Source organism: Hemicordylus capensis, chromosome 4 (genome assembly GCF_027244095.1).
Source record: "Hemicordylus capensis ecotype Gifberg chromosome 4, rHemCap1.1.pri, whole genome shotgun sequence".
Taxonomy (NCBI): domain Eukaryota; kingdom Metazoa; phylum Chordata; class Lepidosauria; order Squamata; family Cordylidae; genus Hemicordylus; species Hemicordylus capensis.
Window position 1 is genome coordinate 298,339,595 of NC_069660.1, and position 18,257 is coordinate 298,357,851.

The 18,257-nt window shown below is 47.5% G+C and overlaps 1 protein-coding gene across 3 annotated transcripts; it reads left to right on the forward strand.

Annotated features, from left to right (window-relative positions):
• Positions 1–1,639: 1,639 nt before the first annotated feature.
• LOC128323540 (alanine and arginine-rich domain-containing protein-like) lies at positions 1,640–16,090 on the forward strand. 3 transcript variants are annotated; one of them, XM_053246851.1, is made up of 4 exons: positions 1,725–1,786; positions 2,404–2,481; positions 9,770–10,007; positions 14,569–16,090. In XM_053246851.1, exons 1-4 carry the CDS (start codon positions 1,740–1,742, stop codon positions 14,707–14,709), a joined length of 504 nt encoding a protein of 167 aa, XP_053102826.1. In that variant the 5' UTR covers positions 1,725–1,739; the 3' UTR covers positions 14,710–16,090. The 3 variants fall into 3 exon arrangements, with proteins under 3 accessions (XP_053102827.1, XP_053102826.1, XP_053102825.1); XM_053246852.1 differs by lacking the exon at positions 2,404–2,481 and having other exon boundaries at positions 1,640–1,786; XM_053246850.1 differs by lacking the exons at positions 1,725–1,786; positions 2,404–2,481 and having other exon boundaries at positions 8,876–10,007.
• The last annotated feature ends 2,167 nt before the right edge of the window (positions 16,091–18,257 follow it).

An 18,257-nucleotide genomic window follows, 5' to 3' on the forward strand; every position in this document is an offset into this window, starting at 1 on the left:
ACTGTTTTCTTTGCGAGCCTTTTATTTTCCTTCATCCAGTTTCGTTGCTGCTTTCTGTTTACACTCTCTCCGGGGGTTGTGAATCCTGTAGGGATAGCCGGGATAGCAGTTCACGACAAGCGGGGGCAGTCCCTCACGTATCCTGGGCCCAAACCGTTAAGGGCTTTAAAGGTCAAAACCAGCACCTTGAATTGGACTCTCGGAAACACACTGGTAACCAGTGCAGCTTGTTCAAAATAGGTGTGATATGATCACACCGGGCAGCTCCAGATAGAACCCTAGCTGCTGTATTTTGTACAAGCTGCAGTTTCCAGATATTCTTCAAGGGCAGCCCCATGTAGCGCCCGTTACAGTAATCCAGCCGTGACATGACTAAGGCATAGGTAACTGTGGCCAGATCTGCCTTCTTGAGAAAGGAACGCAGCTGGCTCACTAGCCGAAGCCATGCAAAGGCACCCCTGGCCACCGCCTCTACCTGAGATTCCAAAAGTAGAGCCGGGTCCAGTAATACCCCCAAGCTGCATACTTGCTCCTTCAAGGGGAGTGCAACCCCATCTAGAACAGGTAGAATCACCTCATCCCGATTGGTTCTCCTACTGACCAACATTACCTCTTTCTTGTCTGGATTCAGTCTCAGGTTATTAGCCCACATCCAACCCATCACAGCCTCCAATCCTCAATTCAGGGATACCGCTTCCCTAGGATCAGGTGACAAGGAGAGATAGAGCTGAGTGTCATCTGCATATTGCCGACAACTCAGTCCAAGTCTCCAGATGACCTCTCCCAGCGGTTTCATGTAGATGTTAAAGGGCATGGGGGACGAGACCTAACCCTGCAGGACCCCACAGGCCAATGGCTACAGGGCTGAGCAGTAGTCCCCCAGCACCATCTTCTGGACCCTCCCCCCAAGAAAGGAATGGAGCCACTGCAACGCAGTGCCTCCAATTCCCCTACTCAAGAGGCAGTCCAGAAGGATACCATGGTCGATGGTATCGAACGCCAATGAGAGGTCCAGCAGAACCAACAGGGATGCACTCCCCGTCTAATTCCCGGCGAAGGTCATCCATTAGAGCGACTAAGGCAGTTTCAGTCCCATATCCAGGGCAGAAGCCAGATTGAGAAGGGTCCAGATAATCCGTATCATCCAAGAAACTCCATATCATCCAAGACTATAAGTCTGATTTCTATTGCTTAGTCCAAACACAGCTTCCATATTCAGAGGCAGGATACCTCTGATTTCCAAATGCTGGAAGCAAGCAATTCAGCATGGCTATCTCCACCTTACTCTGCTCATTTGCTTCCCAGAGGCATCTGGTTGGCCACTGATGGAGCTAAATGGGCCATTACACTAGTGTAGTGACTTTGGTGGCGGCCCCCCACTGCCATCTGTTGTCCCTGCCCACCTACTGCTGGCCTCTGTGGCCCTGCTCACGGCCATCATTCCCACTGGTTGCTCCTTGGCCACCTGTTGCAGGCCTCTTTGGCCCCTGTGCTGCTGCCGTTGCTGCTAGTTACCCCTTGCCAATGGTCTCTGCGGCTCCTGCTCACCACCACACCTGGCTGCTTCCAATTAAACCACTGCAACTTGGTATAATGAAGCTACCAGCCCAGTGCCAGGGCAGTGATGTCATACTGCATTGTGATGGTATAATGGGAGGCGACTACCAGTGCCAGTGAGTAGGGAGTACAGGGAGGTCAGTGGCAGGTGAGTGGGAGACGACCGGTGGCGATGGCAGTGAATGGGGGCCACAGGAGACAGCGACGAGTGGGTAGAGGCCTGCAGTGGGTGAGTGTGGAAGCTCCTCCCAGCAGCCTGTGTGCAGAGCATATGTTGGCTCAATTGTGGATTAGCCCCTGGCTTTTGATCTGGTCCAGCCTATGTGCCTCTTATGTTCTTAGTTCCGATGTCATTAGTTCCTATGGGGGAAGGAAGAAGGGAACAGCTTGGGTGGGGCACTGACTGTGCTGTCTTTTGCCCCTGCCCCACCTTTCCTCCAGGTGTGTGTGATCTCCTCTGGCCTACTGCTGCTGGGGCTCTGGTGCTATATAGGGCAGGCTGGCCCAAGGGCGCGAGCCTCTTGGTGCGAGCCGAAGGGCTCTCATCCTTGTGGCTCTCAGCCGTGGGGTGAGCTGCCTGGGGCCCAGAAAACCTTCCTAATTCTGCCATCAAGAGGCCAGCATGAGAGCTTGAAGAGAGCATGAGTCCTGGGCCTCGTTTTTACTAAACGGAGGAGCTGTGTTTGGTTAGTCTGAGGGGATGTGTCTGGGAGAGCAGAAAAGCAGGGATGAAGTGGGGGCAGCAATATCATGGGTAGCGGGCAGAGAGAGGTATGGTGGTGGGAGTTGTGCAGGCCATTACAGAGGAAAGCAGTCCAGACAATTGATGCCTGTTCCTTTTTCCAGCTCTTCTCCCAACCCTCTGAACCCAGAGAGCTCTGAGAACACTCCCTTGAGGATTAGGGGAGTGCTGCTGAATGCCAGGTCAGTCAATGCTAAAACATCTCTCATCCACGATTTGATTGTGGATGAGCATGCTGACCTGGTATGTGTGACGGAGACCTGGTTGGATGAGCTGGGTGGGGTTGGTCTCTCTCAGCTCTGTCCTCCAGGTTTCCAGATCATGCAACAGCCCCGCCTCAAGGGTCGAGGAGGGGGCGTTGCAGTCATCTATCGAGAGATACTCCCCGTTTCCAGGTGCCCAGTCAGGCGATCTCAGAATTTTGAGTGTTTGTCCTTGAGGATGGGCCTCCGATATAGGCTGGGGATTCTGCTGGTGTACTGACCACCCTGCTGCAACAGTCTCCCTATCTGAGCTGGCAGGGGTGGTCTTTATTGTTTTGGGGGATTTCAATGTCCACGCTGAGGCCTCCCTAGTAGGTACGGCTCAGGATTTCATGGCCTCCATGGCAACCATGGGCCTGTCTCAGTTGGTATCAGGCCCTACCTACATGGCAGGGCATACTCTGGATTTGGTTTTTGCCGACCGGGAAATAAATGATCTGAAGGTGGGGGAATCTGAGACGACTCCCTTGTCATGGACAGATCATCATCTGGTGGGGTTTAGTTTGACTGCTCTGTCTGTCCTCTGCAGGGGTGGTGGACCGATTAGGATGGTCCACTCCCGGAGGCTTATGGATCCACTTAGATTCCAGACGGCCCTCAGGAAGTTTCCAGTGTCCAGAGCTGGTGACCCTGTCGAGGCCCTGGTGAATCTCTGGAATGGAGAGACAGCCTGGGCTGTTGACATGGTTGCTACTAAACGCCCTCTCCGGTTTGGTGGAGCCCGATCTGCTCCTTGATTTTCCTTGGAGCTTAGGGCGATGAAGCAACTCAGGCAACGGCTGGAAAGATGCTGGAGGAAGAGTCGTGATGAATCCGACCGAACACGGGCTAGAGCCCATTTTAGGGACTACTCTGTGGCGGTGGGGGCGGCGAAGAAATGTTTTTTCTCTGCCTCCATTGCATCTGCTCAGTGCAGACTGGTGGAGCTGTTCCGTGTAGCAAGAACATTGCTGCACACACACCCCAGGTAATGGGGGAGGAATAATCTACAGCCCGCTGTGACCAGTTTGCGTGTCACTTTGCAGATAAAGTCGCTCGCATCCGTGCCGATTTGGACTCCAGAGTTTTGGCAGTTCTGGCTGACGTGCCTCTGGTACCATCTGGTCTTGTGGTGCTGGATTCTTTTCAGTTGCTGCAGCCTGAGGATGTGGACAGGATCCTGGGTAGTGTGCAGGCGACATCGTGTGCTCTTGACCCTTGCCCTTCATGGCTAATAAAAGCTTCCAGATAGGGTACAGGTAGATGGTTGGAGGTGATTATTAATGCCTCATTAAGAGAGGACAGGATGCCTTCGTGCCTAAAGGAGGCGGTGGTAAGACCATTATTTAAAAAAAGCCCTCCTTGATCCCTCCAACCCGGACAACTATAGACAGGTCTCTAACCTGCCCTTTTTGGGCAAGGTGATGGAGCGTGTGGTGGCGTCCCAGCTGCAGAGGATCTTGGATGTTACGGATTATCTGGACCCTTTTCAATCTGGTTTCCACCCCAGATATGGGACTGAGACTGCCTTGGTTGCTCTAGTGGATGACCTACGCTGGGAACTAGACAGGGGGAGTGCATCCCTGTTGGTTCTGCTAGGCCTCTTGGCGATGGTCAATACCATCAACCATGGTATCCTTCTGGGCCACCTCTTGAGTATGGGAATTGGAGGTACTGCATTGCAGTGGTTCCGTTCCTTTATGGGGGGGGAGGGTCCAGAAGGTGGTGCTGGGGGACTTCTGCTTGGCCCCGTGGCCATTGGCCTATGGGGTCCCTCAGGGTTAGGTCTTGTCCCCCATGCTGTTTAACATCTACATGAAACCGCTGGGAGAGGTCATCTGGGGACTTGGACTGAGTTGTTGGCAATATACAGATGACACTCAGCTCTATCTCTCCTTGTCACCTGATCCTAGGGAAGCTGTGGATGTCCTGAATCGGGGGCTGGAGGCCGTGATGTGGCCTCCATGATGTGAGCTAATAAACTGAAATTGAATCCGAACAAGATGGAGGTACTGTTGGTCAGAAGGAATGCCAATCGGGATGAGGAGATTTTACGGGTTCTGGATGGGGTTGTACTCCCCTTGAAGGGGCAAGTACACAGCTTGGGGGTACTACTGGACCAGATTCTGCTTTTGGAATCTCAGGTGGAGGCAGTGGCCAGGGGTGCCTTTGCACGGCTTCGGCTTGTGTGCCAGCTGCGTCCCTTTCTCGAGAAGGCAGATCTGGCCACACTTACCCATGCCTTAGTCACGTCACAGCTGGATTACTGTAACGCGCTCTACATGGGGCTGCCCTTGAAGAATATCCGGTAACTGCAGTTAGTGCAAAATGCGGCGGATAGAGTTTTATCTGGAGCTGCCCGGTGGGAGCACATCACACCCATTCTGAAAGAGTTGCACTGGCTGCCAGTTCATTTCCAGGTCCAATTCAAGGTGCTGGTTTTGACTTTTAAAGCCCTTAACGGTTTGGGCCCAGGGTACTTGAGGGACTGCCTGCTCCCAAGAGTTGCTTCCCGCTTGACAAGGTCATCTGAGGGGGCTCTGCTCCGGGTGCCGACAATGAGGGAGGTTCGGCTGTTGTGCACTCGGACAGGGCCTTCTCTGTTGCTGCCCCCAGACTTTGGAATGCTCTCCCAGTGGCCATTCGCTCCTCCACAGTTTTTAGAAAGCTTGTTAAATCTTGGCTTTTTATCCAGGCCTTTACATGATTGTTTTTAATGCTGCTTCTATGTGTTTTACTCGCGTATAGTTTTTATGTTTGTATTTTATAGATTTTAAATTAGATTGGTTTTATATTTTTAGCTTAATATTTTTATTGTCATTTTAATTGTATTTTTTAACTTTTGTAAACCGCCTTGTGATTGTTTATAAGGAAAGGTGGTATATGAATTTAACAATAAATAAATAAATAAATCACAGATCTTACTAAGAGAAGCACAAGACTCAAACCTAACTTTCCTAAGTAATTCCTAACAGGAACACACATATTTTTAAATGTCACATGCCTATCTTTCTCAGTGGCACAGAGTTAAAGTACGCATGGAAGGTCCAATCAAACGTTGGCCTATATATTCCCTAGTCTTGTTGCTAAGAGCCGTTCACCAGAAACAATCTGTCCGCATGCATTTTTTAACATTCCTCACCAACCCCCACCACCAGCCTGCTAGAAGAGAAGGAGAGGAAAAAATCTGCTGACATTGATAAAGAATTTGAAAACAGCTCCTACAGTGTGTGCCTTTCCTTTCTTTCAGTTTATAGTCTGGGAACATTATCGCAACTTCATTTCCACAACAAAAAGGCCACATTCTTCCCTTAAAAGATCTGGCCCTCCGCGCTTTGCTTGGTGTTTTGCATCATAATTGCATTTGTGTACTTGTCAGTCTTTTTATTAGCTCCGGACTAGCTGGGGTGCCCAGTGAAAAGGACAAATGTGTAACAAATTACTGTAGTTTCTTTTGTGGTCTTGCAATTTACAGATTGCAGTGCTAAAGGGAAAAATGAAAGCAAGGATTGACCGATTGTAAATCAGGGTCGATGGAGAGTGACCCTATTCCGTCTACCTCTGCTTCTACATTATAGGGAGAATCGCTTGAGAGTCCGCACCCTGCACTACAGTTTCCTGTTGAACAAGAGGGAGGTCGAGTCACATGACCAAATTGGCACAGTACATACATATGTGGCATGTAAGGTTTCCAACTCTGATTAAAGTTGTTCTTGTGGGGTGGGACCCAATATTCCCCCACAATATTTTTCAAGCAATATTTTTCACAACAGAGCCAGTGTGGTGTAGTAGTTAGAGTGCTGGACTAAGACTGGGGAGACTGACTGGGGAGTTCAAATCCCCATTCAGCCATGAGACTTGCTGGGTGACTCTGGGCCAGTCACTTCTCTCTCAGCCTAGCCTACTTCACAGGATTGTTGTGAGGAGAAACTTAAGTATGTAGTATACCACTCTGGGCTCCTTGGAGGAAGCGCGGGATATAAAATGTAAATAACAATAACAATAATAAACTCTAGGATTGCTTTCACCAGTCACCTGGAGAGAGATGCCAATTCCTGGAGATTCCAGGCCACTCCGGGAGGGTTAGCAACCCTAGCTGCATGGCCCTAGGATGGGATTGACATGTGATGAAACACACACCACTGGCAGGATTCACTAAAACATCACAATCCTAAGCATGTCTAGAGAGCTAATGTAACAGAGGGTCAAACAATACGGCCGAACTCAGACACGCAAAACACAGATAGAGGACCGGGCCACTGACTGTCGGAATTTCTTCTTAGACGTTGATGTGATGTCTGCAGGGCTGGTCTGTCCACTAGGCATACCTAGGTTGTCACCTAGGGCGCCAATTTTTCAGGGGCAGCTCTATGGGCCGAAGTCAAGTGGGGTTGGCCCACCTCCTGGCTGGTTTCTGGCTTGCCTTCCTCCTGCCCCTGCTCAGCACACTCAGCCCTTGACCCCACCCTGCTTCACTCCACTTAGTTACTGCTGCAACTGCTCAGGTGGGAGCCTGCATCCTGGTTCCCCAAGTGCCCAGACACCAATACAGGAAGTAAGTGGTGCCACAATGGTTGACTTGGCTGGGGTCGGGCGTGGCTGGTTGTGGAGGGAAACTTTTCACAGTGCCATTAAAAGCCGCCAACCAGAATTTGGTTGGCCCGGAGGATCACAGGGCCTGCACTGCTGAGGGAAGGGAGGCAGAGGCAATAAAGGAAGGGAGGGTGTCGGGCAGGCTACAAACCAGAGTGGGCTACTCATTTGCTGCCATCCATGTGGGCTGGCCATTCAATCTGGCGAATAAGCCGTCTGTGTGGCTCTAGTTGAAGCCAGGGCTCTGCACTTCTTGGCTGGATTTTTGTTTTGTTTTTGTTTTGCCCAAGTCAAACTTTGCTTGGGACGCCCAAAACCTTAGGGCTGGCCCTGGATATCTGCTTAAAGCTGGCCTTGAGGTAGCAAGGACGAATGGTCTCCTTGGCTAAGCAAAGGGTTTGCATATGAATCACAAGAGACTACATGTGAGCACTGTAAGCTATATTCCCCTTAGGGGATGGGGCCGCTTTGCATGCTTGCATGGGGAAGGTTCCAACCAAGTTCCCTCCCTGGCACCTCCAGAGAGGACTGAGAGAGACTCCTGCCTGCAACCTTGGAGAAGCAGCTGCCAGTCTATGTAGACAATGCTGCGCTAGATGGATCAATGGTCTGACTCGGGAGGAGGCAGCTTCCTGTATCCCAATCATGCTGCTTGTAGCACCATCCTGCCACTGCTTTTCCACTATGAGTTCCAAGTGGAATTGCTGGGCTACTTCCACACTACAATAGGAATGTGGGACGCAGTAGACGAATCCTCTCCCCTTTAGCCCTCCTTGTTTCTGCTATGATCTGCTGTATTGTGCCTCTCAAAAAGATATGTAGCACTAACAACCCACACGTGCCATTGCTGTGCGGTTGTACTGCTGTTCTCAAAAAAGTCAGGTTTTCTCCATTATTAAAGGGGATGATTTAAGCACAGGGAAAGGACAGGTCGACAACATCCTATGAACCCCTCATCTTCACTCAGGCTTTTATATGAGAGAGCTGATTTTATTTTATTTTATTTTATTTTTTGCTGCAGCTACTGCTCTCTGTGTTGTGTTTTTTACTGTTTTATTTTATATATGTTTTTTAAAAAAACTTTTAAATAAATATGTATTTCTATATTTAAATTTAATTGTACTTTTAATTGTGTATTAATTGTGCATTGTTTTAATTATGTTGTAAACTGCTTTGGGATTGTTTTAATGAAAGGCAATATATAAATTCAACAACAAACAAATAAATAAAGAGTGACATCTGGAAATATCCTATGACACAGAGATTATCTTATACCCTTTAGGGTTTCTTTATGTTTTAAGGGGTTTGGATTGTATAGCTATGAGCTATTTTGAGAGCCCTGCTTGGCAGAAAAGTGTGATAGAAATTAAAGCAACCACCATCACAATCATCATCATCATCATCATCATCTTTGCAAACTGTGGTTGGTTCAAAACACAGCCAATAGGCTATTGACTGGAACCAGTTGCTAGGATCACATCCCGCTGACACGTAAAGGGGCCCACAGGCTCCTGATCATTTTCTGTGCACAATTCAAAGTGCTGGTGCTTATTCTTAAAGCCTTACATTGCTTGGGTTCTGAGCACTGTAAGGAACATTTACTGCCACATCAGCTTGCCCAGGCACTGAGATCAACATGAGCGAACCTTCGACAAGAACACTTGCCTTCCAAGGTGAGGCGGGTGATAACTGGGGAGGGGGCCTTCTCAGCTGTGGCCCCCATTATCTTCTCAGCTGTGGCCCCCATTATGGGATTATCTCTTCTATGCTGATCTTTAGGCGTCAAGCAAAGTCCTTTTTCTTTTCCCAGGATTTTGACTTCTGATGAGAGTTTACCTTTTGCTGTGATTGTTGTTCACACTGCTTTGTCCAACCGTGGATAAAACTAAAAAACGTTTTATCCACGGTTGTAGTGATTATTGTTGCTTATGAGTACATATGATTCTATCGGCTTTTTCTCTTTTGTGAGTCATCCCAGAAATGTTTTAATCAATTTAATATGAGTTGCTATACGGATTGTTTCACATGGGTATAATGCTGATGTTTTTGGTATGGAATATAGTTAATTGACCTATTGATACGTTGTTTTATCCCTGTTAAATTTTGTGCGGAACTACTTTTTGGTGAACTGTCAGTGTTGTATTGCAACTTATTAATGTCACCCTATGACTCTGAGGTTAGATGCTCTTGTATCCAGTTGGTTTTCTTTTTATTGGTTGAGCAATGCACAATGGACTGTGGAAAATGCAGCACATACATCAATTGACTGTGACTACTTTTATCATAAACAAAACTTGACCAGGTTGCCTTGCTCCCCTTAGGAGCTAAATTCTCTCTCTTGGGTGTGTTTTCTTAAAGCACACACACAGAGAGAGAAATCCCAGAGACAGTGTGAAATGTTATTTCTCCTCCAGGTCTCCTCCACCTCCCACTTCACTCCCCACTTTCTTTGGCTTGATATAGAGGGTGGGGGGAAGGGTGAGGGGTGGAGATTTTCCATCCAAGAGAACCTCATTGGCAACAATGCCAGTCTCAGGGCCAGCAAAACAAAAGGGAGGGCCAGCGGAGGAATGCTGTCTGCAGTCTCCCGAGAGAGGCTTCCTTGCATCTCCAGTTCTCTCCTTCTCCCCTGCAGAGGCCTGGATGCAAGGATGAATGCAGAGAGTGAGGAAACCTTCTCCAGCATGCTGCTGGAAGATCTAAAGCAGAGGCTGCTCCAAGCCTTCCGGGGACAGGGCCCCGGAGGAGCCTCAAGCCCTCAGCTGCTCAGGCCTGCTGCAAGAGAGGGCAGAGGAAAGAGGACGGTGTCTGTCCAGGAGGAACTGCACAAAGCGTACCTAGAGGGGACCATTGTCTGGCTCCGAGGAGAACTGGTGAGTGAGGTGGGCAAGCGGGAAGGAGCAGGTGGCTTGTCCTTGCGGTCTCCCAGAACTGTCAGATCTCCTGCTGCAGAGAGGAGCCAGCTGTGATTATAGGAAGCTGTTTTATACTGAGTCAGACCATTGGTCCACCCAGCTGAAGACTGTCTACACGGACTGGCAGCGGCTCTCCAAGGTTTCAGGCAGGAGTATCTCCAAGCCCTACCTGGAGATGTCAGGGACCTTCAGGGACCTTCTGCATGCAAGCAGATGCTCTACCACTGAGCTACGCCTCCATCCCCTAAAGGGATTATCTTACAAAACAACACTCACATGTAGTCACCCATCCAAATGCAAATCAGGGCAGACCCTGCTTAGCGAAGGAGACAACGCATGCTCAGCTCTCCTCTCAGGCAGTGTATTTTTATTTATTGTATTTTGCAAGCTGCATTTCTATCCCACCTTTTCCTCCAAGGAGTTCAGGATGGCATAGAAATGTCTCCCGGTCATTTTATTCTCACAACAACCCTGCAAGGTAAGTTGGGCCGAGAAATAGTAACAGGCCCAAGGTTCATGGCTGAGTGGGGATTTGAATGCAGGTCTTGCCGATCCTAATCCAACACTCTACCCACAATATGACCTGATATTTGCTGTATAAGATGTATACTCAACCCTTCTCCTGCTCTCGTGTGCAGCAGGTTGTAACATGGTGGCTAAGGGTTAAGAGCGTTGGGCTGGGAAGTCCCAAGTTCAAATTTCACCTCAGCCACGAGCAGGGGCGTCGCAAGGTTGGAGTGGGCCCAGAGACAAGATTTTAAATGCTCCCCCCCCACACTGAAGCTCAGCTCGTGAAGTAAAGAAATCTTAAATGAGGCTGAATAGTGGTAACAAAAAGCATATCTATATCTATATCTATATAACCTATGTGCCACAATAGAACATCATCCTAAATTATTTTTTAAAAGGTTTTGTAAATTGTGGACGATGCAAGTCATTTCATGGTACTAGAGAAAGACATGCTGTTCTGGTAGCTCCAGGTCTTAACACTCACATCAGTTTCGGAGGATGAATACAACTGAAGGAAGCCCGGGCGGGTGTGCAGCTGGGGGAGTCAGTCAAGTGACTTGCCTCTGGGGGCCCCCCCAAGGCAGTAGGCTCCCAGACAACTGTCTCCCCTTGCCCTATTATAGTTACGCCCCTGGCCACAAGGTGGCCTTAGGCAAGACACTATTTCCTCTGCCTCAGCTCCACCCCCTCAAAATATGGGGTAGTTCTGGTCTACCATACAGGGCTTTTGCAGCGATTATGGAAATAATGTCTGGAAAGTGTTTTGAATACTTCAAAAGTGCTATATAAATGCAAAACGTTATTAGTGCCTTAATGACATTCTGATGCTAAGCATAAACTCTGTTCCAGCAGGAGTTTGGTCTGGCTACCCATGAGTCATTATTTTCTTGGCCTATTGATGTTATTAAAAAAATAAATCTGCTGCCCGGATTGTGTTTTGCTGTTCCAGTTCTATATAATATAGGAAGCTGCCATTTACTGAGTCAGACCATTGGTCTATCTAGCTCAGTATTGTCTTCACAGACTGGCAGCAGCTTCTCCAAGGTTGCAGGCAGGAATCTCTCTCAGCCCTATCTTGGAGATGCTGCCAGGGAGGGAACTTGGAACCTAGATGCTCTTCTCAGAGTGGCTCCATCCCTTGCAGGGAATATCTTCCAGTGCTCACACATCAAGACTCCCTTTCATATGCAACCAGGGTGGACCCCGCTTAGCTAAAGGGACAAGTCATGCTTGCTACCACAAGACCAGCTCTCTTCCCATTTTGATGTTAGCCACCTTTGGTCGTCTCAGAAATGAGAAAGAAAAGCAGGATATACCAAATTTGAATAAATACACGTCAGCCAGTCTTGCCAGCTGGCAAGTTGCACTGTAATGCAGTTTCTGAAGGTTACTCTGTGGTCTACAAAGCTGTATGTCTGGGGTAGGCAACCATGGCACTTCAGGGATTATTGAACTACAACTCCCATCATCCCTAGCAATTGTGTTTGGGGATGATGGGAGTTGTTGTTCAACTACTTCTGAGGTGCCAAGGTTGCCTACCTTTCCTGCATGTACACATAGAGATACCCTGAAAAGTAGGGTTCCTGGTCACATGAAGAGAGTTGTGCAGTTCTATGTGTGTGTAACTCCAAGCAGACATCCAGTGAAGACCCATTTGTCCCTCACATGTGTGTCCACTGTATGCTCTTTGAACATCTGCATAGGGTCTTTGTGACTCAGTGGTGAGGATAATGCAAAGAACATAAGAACAGCCCTGCGGGATCAGGCCCATTTAGCCCAGCATCCTGTTTTCTGCAGTGGCCCACCAGATGCCTCTGGGAAGCCTGCAGGCAAGAGGTGAGGGCATGCCCTCTCTCCTGCTGTTGCTCCCCTGCAACTGGCATTCAGAGGCCTCTTGCCTCTGGATGGCCATCTGTTAAGGAAGCTAGGAGATTCCTGCACTGAGCAAGAGGTTGGACGAGAAGCCTTCCAAGGTCCCTTCCATCACTAGCCCTATTCAGACATTATGTTGTATGAGCGTACAGATGCCAACACTCTTATAATGTTTCTACTATAATGTTTTTGTGTGAATGACTGTACTTGGGTTCATTTTAAAAGTGAACCTGAGTACAGGCCCCCCTAAAATGCAGGATCCAGATAGGAAGTGTACTGCTGTACCTGCATTCAGAATAACATGTGAATTATTGTACCTGCATACAGATCTGTACCTGCGTACAGTGTACACAGTGGTGAACATAATGTGTGAATAGGGCTTCTGACATGCTACAGTTCTATGTACTCTCCACCCTGTTCAGGAGCACTGTCATCTATTTTCACTACATGCAATTCAGGATTTAGCAATGGCAATGAAAATATGCCAGGACAAAGCTTGGGTGTTAATGTTTGTTTGTTTGTTACACTCATCCCTTGCTAACCGCTAGGGTTCCGTTTTGGCAAAACTTCACCATTGGCAAATTCGTGGTTGGTGAGGCATTAAAGTCTATGGGAAACAGGGTTAGGGGAACCATGGCTGTAAAAAGACCTAAAATAAAGGGGGGGATATAAAATTTGCCCAAAATCACAAAAAATCCTTTAATGTCGCCAAGAGTCACCAAGAAGAATGAGCAGATCAAACCTCTGGAAATTTTTTGAACCCCACCCCCCCCAAATCACTCAAAGGCATTTTAAATTGGCAAGAGACAGCAAGTTCAGCAGAGTTAGCAAGGGTGACCAAGAGGAATGAGCAGATCGAACCTCTAAACCCCGCAAAATCACTGAAACCCCTCCAAAATCACTTAAAAAAGGCCCTCACCAAACGCAGATACTCAAGTCACAGTTGGCAAGACCTGTCACAATTTCCCTTTCACGTATACTCAAAACCGTGGTTGGCAAGGGATGAAGGTACTCATTTATTTGTTGCCCAATTTTTATACCACCTTTTATAAGGCATCCCAAGGTGGTATACAAAAGTTAAAATACAATAAAACTTTATAAAAATAACATTAAAAACCTTCGAACCAGTTAAATAGTTAAAACTATTAAACATCAAAAAACCTAAATAATCTTTTTTAAAACAACAAAAAAAAAAAAACACCACAGAAGCAGGAGAGCTGAGAGACCTGGCAGTCTCTAAGGGTTAAAAGCCTGAACAAACAAAAAGGTCTTTAGTTCTTTTTTAAAAGCAGTCACAGATGTCAAAGAGCGGACATTCAATGGGAGAGCATTCCAGAGCCTAGGGGCAACAACAGAGAAGGCCCTGTCTCGTGTGCATGACAATTTAGCCTCTCTCAGCATCCGCACATGGAGCAAAGGCCCCTCTGACGATCTTGTTGGGTGGGCAAAAACCCTTTGGAGCAGGCGGTCCTTCAGGTATCCAGGGCCCAAGCCATTTAGGGCTTTAAAGGTAATAACTAGCACCTTGAATTGGATCCGGTAACAAATTGGCAGCCAGTGCAGCTCTTTCAAAATAGGTGTAATATGCCTCGAGTGAGCAGTTCTAGAGAGAACCCCGGCAGCTGCATTCTGCCCAACTGAAGTTTCAGAATATTCTTCAAGGGCAGCCCCACGTAAAGCGCATTGCAGTAATCCAGCCACAACGTGACTAAGGTATGGTTAACTGTGACCTGATCTGCCTTCTTGAGAAAGGGATGCACATGGCGCAGTAGCTGAAGCTGTGCAAAGGCACCCCTGGCCACACTGTCTTCACCTGAGCATTCAAAAGCAGAGCCAGGTCTAGCAACACCCAGGTCTAGCAACACCTGCTCACTTGCTCTTTTAAGGGAAGTACAGCCCCATCCAGAGCTGGTTGAATCACCCTATCCCGATTGGCTTTTCTACTGACTAGCAGCACCTCCATCTTTTCTAGATTTAACCTCAGATTGCTACGGTAGCTCCCATCCAGCCCATCACCGCCTCCAGCTCCCAGTTCAGTACCTCCACTGCTTCCCTACGATCTGATGTGAATGGTGATTCACCTGCTGGATGGTGATGGTCTGCTAAAAACCATTCTCTTCTCATTTGTTCTTTGTAGCTGGAGATGAAGTCCCAGAACCGCAAGCTTGCCCAAACCCTGCTGGATTTAAGCACAGAAATACAGAGGCTGAGACATGAAGGTGACATGTCAGCAGCTCTAGAATCAAAGACACTGAGCATTGCTGCAAGCCCAGAATAATAAACTGCATTCCAAGGGATAAAGTCTCTAGATGTGACCTGTATCCCCATCAGTGATTCGGATAAAGCCTGAAGATTATGTTGCACAGTTGGGTCCTATGTGGTAGCAGAATAAAACTTGAATATTAAAGTAAACTCTGTTTTCTCAGGAGGGGCAAGCTTATTTATATATTAAAATGAGATGCCTCCCTTCGAGTCTCAGCCAAAGCAGAGACAAGGACATAAGAACATAAGAGAAGCCCACTGCATTAGGCCAAGGCCTAGGGATGTGTGAACCCGCTTGAAATCAAATGGCCCATGTGCTTCTTTGCCGCCACATGTGTGCAGAGGGCTGAAATGAGCGAAAATGGGGCAAAATGGGCCTGGGAGACTTAGGGGAGGCCGGCGGGAGTAGGGGGAGCCACCACAGCCCCCTGTGGCCACTACAATACCCTCCCCCCCACATGGCAACAGCTGGCAGGAGTAAGTACTTCTATTTTACTAACTAATTGAATCCATGAATTCCAGCTGGTCCCTGGTCTAAAGGGGGACAAACCCAAACTGGTCCGTTCTGGTCTGATTTGAATCTGGTTGGGATTTGACCGGAACCAGAAAAAAACAGTTCTGTGCGCATCCCTACCAAGACCCATTTAGTCCAACATCCTGCCTCATGCAGTGGCCACTGAAGTGCATTTGGGAAGCCCAAAAGCAGTGAAAAGAGGGCAACCACCCCTGGTGTTCAGGGGCTTGCCCCTCTGATCCTGATGGAAGTATATAGCTACCAAGGCTAGTAGCTGCTGATAACTCTATCCTCCATGAATATGCCCAATCCCCTTTTAAAACCGTCTAGATTGGTGGCCAAGTGGCCACTATGAGACACCTACAAAGTATATACAGTCTGCTTCATTTTTTAAAAAACCAGCAGCCTCATACTTATATAATCAGTAAAAAGGCCACAAATCAAGTCTTTAAAAGGATGGAAAGACAACACGGAAGACACAGTTTGGTGGTCATGTATATCATCTGGATCCTCTGTAAGAATGGAGTGAATGATTGTTGCCAGACTCAGTTGAAGAGAACAGCGAAAATGGAAGCTACCAATGTCAGCTTCATCGCTGTCACATTCAGAATCCACACACAGAATCCTTCACTTCCGGCTTGCATGTGTTGGAAGGTTTCATGCTGCACAGTGAGAACTGATCGTTGTACTCTGGAATGTTTCATTTTTAAATTTCTTTTTAATTAAAGAACAAGTTCCAATAATTTTCTGCAGCAGGGTCAATTACATGAAGACTCTGAAGATACAGAATGAATTTCCATATGCTGGGGACAAATTCATGAAGAGAAACAAATGCATTTTTCCTAGCGTATTATGTACATTAAATATGGATGTTTTAAACATGTTTTTGATCTTTGAAGTGAGGTGTAATCAGTACACTAATTGGAGAAAAGGAAAGGAAAGATTGTGCTGTCCAGTTGGTGTTGACTCCTGGCGACCACAGAGCCATTGTGGGTTTTTTGCAGAGGCGTATCTAGGGAAAATAGCGCCTGGGGCAAACACTGAAATTGCGCCCCCTGTCCAAACATCTGACACCCATCTTTCAGATAACTTCACCATAATATCAGCTGAAAAATACAAGTCAAGCTTGTTAATCTTTTAAGATTTCAAAAACTATTTAGCAGTGGACATAGGCAGACCAAAAAATGCTGGAGAACTACAAATTTCAGTATGCTGGGGCTCATGAAATATCCAAATACTATGTGGAGCTGTACTTGGAAAACTAAACAGAAGTGCCTGTCTAATTCTCTACTATGTATTGTAGCATCACCATTACATAAGTTTTAAAAATAAATGGAGAATTTGACTTTTCCCAGATACTCTGAAAATAATTAAAGGATATGCAGAGTAAACTGTGTCACTGCTGGGAATATATTCTAGTATTTCAGAAAGACAGTTAAAATGAGAGAAGGAGAGCAAGAAACTCCCAGTGGGCCTTAATACTACAGATTTCACACTGATTCAAAGACAAACTCACCATTACTAACCATATTATTAAGACATCACATTTAACTCACTTATCAGAAGAAGCAAAGTAAGAGCAAATGAATACAATCCTAGCTCATAAACTTCAGCTCATTATTCACAAGCCCCGATTCTCTGTACATAGTGCTAATCTGAATATGTGTACAGTGTCTTATATTATATTAACTTTTCAAAAAAAAATCCCTGTAGCCCTTTCGGGGGGCTTCCTAAAGGCTGTGGTGGTCTGCCTTCCCGCTGCTGGCCTCTACGACCTCACAGGGACCATTTGAGCATGTGCGGTGGCCATTTTAAAAAATTATCTTTTTTAAAAAAAAATAGCCACTGAAAACAAAATGGCTGACATGCATGCTCAAATGACCTCTGCAAGGCCTGGCATGGCCTAGGGTCTCACAGAGGCAGTCTGAGCATGCACGGTGGCCATTTTGTTTTCGACAGCCTTTAAAAAAAATTAATTTTACAAAATGGCACCCCCTTCAAGTGGCGCCCGGGGCACGTGCCCTGCCTGCCCCACCCTAGATATGCCCCTGGTTTTTTGACAGAATGGTAAACCAGGAGTGGTTTACCATTGCCTTTCTCCCATGCAGTATGAGATGATGCCTTTGCCATTGTCACTGAAGTGAGCATCCACCTCCAGCACCTTCCTATATCACTGCTGCCCAGTATAGGTGACTACAAATATATATTTACCAGGCACAGTCTGGGAAGCACACCAGCGAGGATTTGAACTAACAGCCTCTTGCTCCCTAGGCAAGCTGCTTCTCCGCTGCGCCCCCACAGCTGATACTCAACTCTTTTTTCGGAGGGTTAAAAAACCAACAACTGCCCCTGAATCCAAAGTAAATGCAAATTTCTGTTGATGTGATTTCTGTAGTATGGTCCAGGGGTCGGCAGCCTTTCAGAAGTGGTGTGCCAGGTCTTCATTTATTCATGGTTTCACATCACATGCCATTAATACATTTTAATGTCAAATGCACTGCCATATTTGGGGCTGCTCTGTGGAACATAGGAAACTCCCATATACTGAGTCAGACCATTGGTCTATCTAGCTCTATCTAGCTAGATAGACCATTGGTCTATCTAGCTATTGTCTGCACAGACTGGCAGCGGCTTCTCCAAGGTTGCAGGCAGGAATCTCTCTCAGCCCTATCTTGGAGATGCTGCCAGGGAGGGAACTTGAAACCTTCTGCTCTTCCCAGAGCAGCTTCATCCCCTGAGGGGAATATCTTGCAGTGCTCACACATCAAGTTTCCCATTCATATGCAACCAGGGCAGACCCTGCTTAGCTATGGGGACAAGTCATGCTTGCTACCACAAGACCAGCTCTCCTCTCTGAGGGGGGAAAGAGAGGGAAAGGGGCTGGCTCTCACCGCTAAGGACCTCAGAGCTGCAGCAGAGGGAGTCATTTCACTCTGTCTCTGTCCCTGTCCACCCCCACCCCCACCCCCACCCATTGCAGGACATTTCTTCAACTGGCTTGCCCTCTCCCTGGAGGATCCAGTCCATCTTCTCATCCCCTCCCCCTGCTG

Excerpts from the sequence above, each read along its gene's own strand:
- LOC128323540 (XM_053246850.1), top strand. The coding sequence starts at position 9,531 with ATGTTATTTCTCCTCCAGGTCTCCTCCACCTCCCACTTCACTCCCCAC. Across the intron at positions 10,008-14,568 it reads TCTGGCTCCGAGGAGAACTG|CTGGAGATGAAGTCCCAGAA; the intron begins GTGAGTGAGGTG and ends TGTTCTTTGTAG.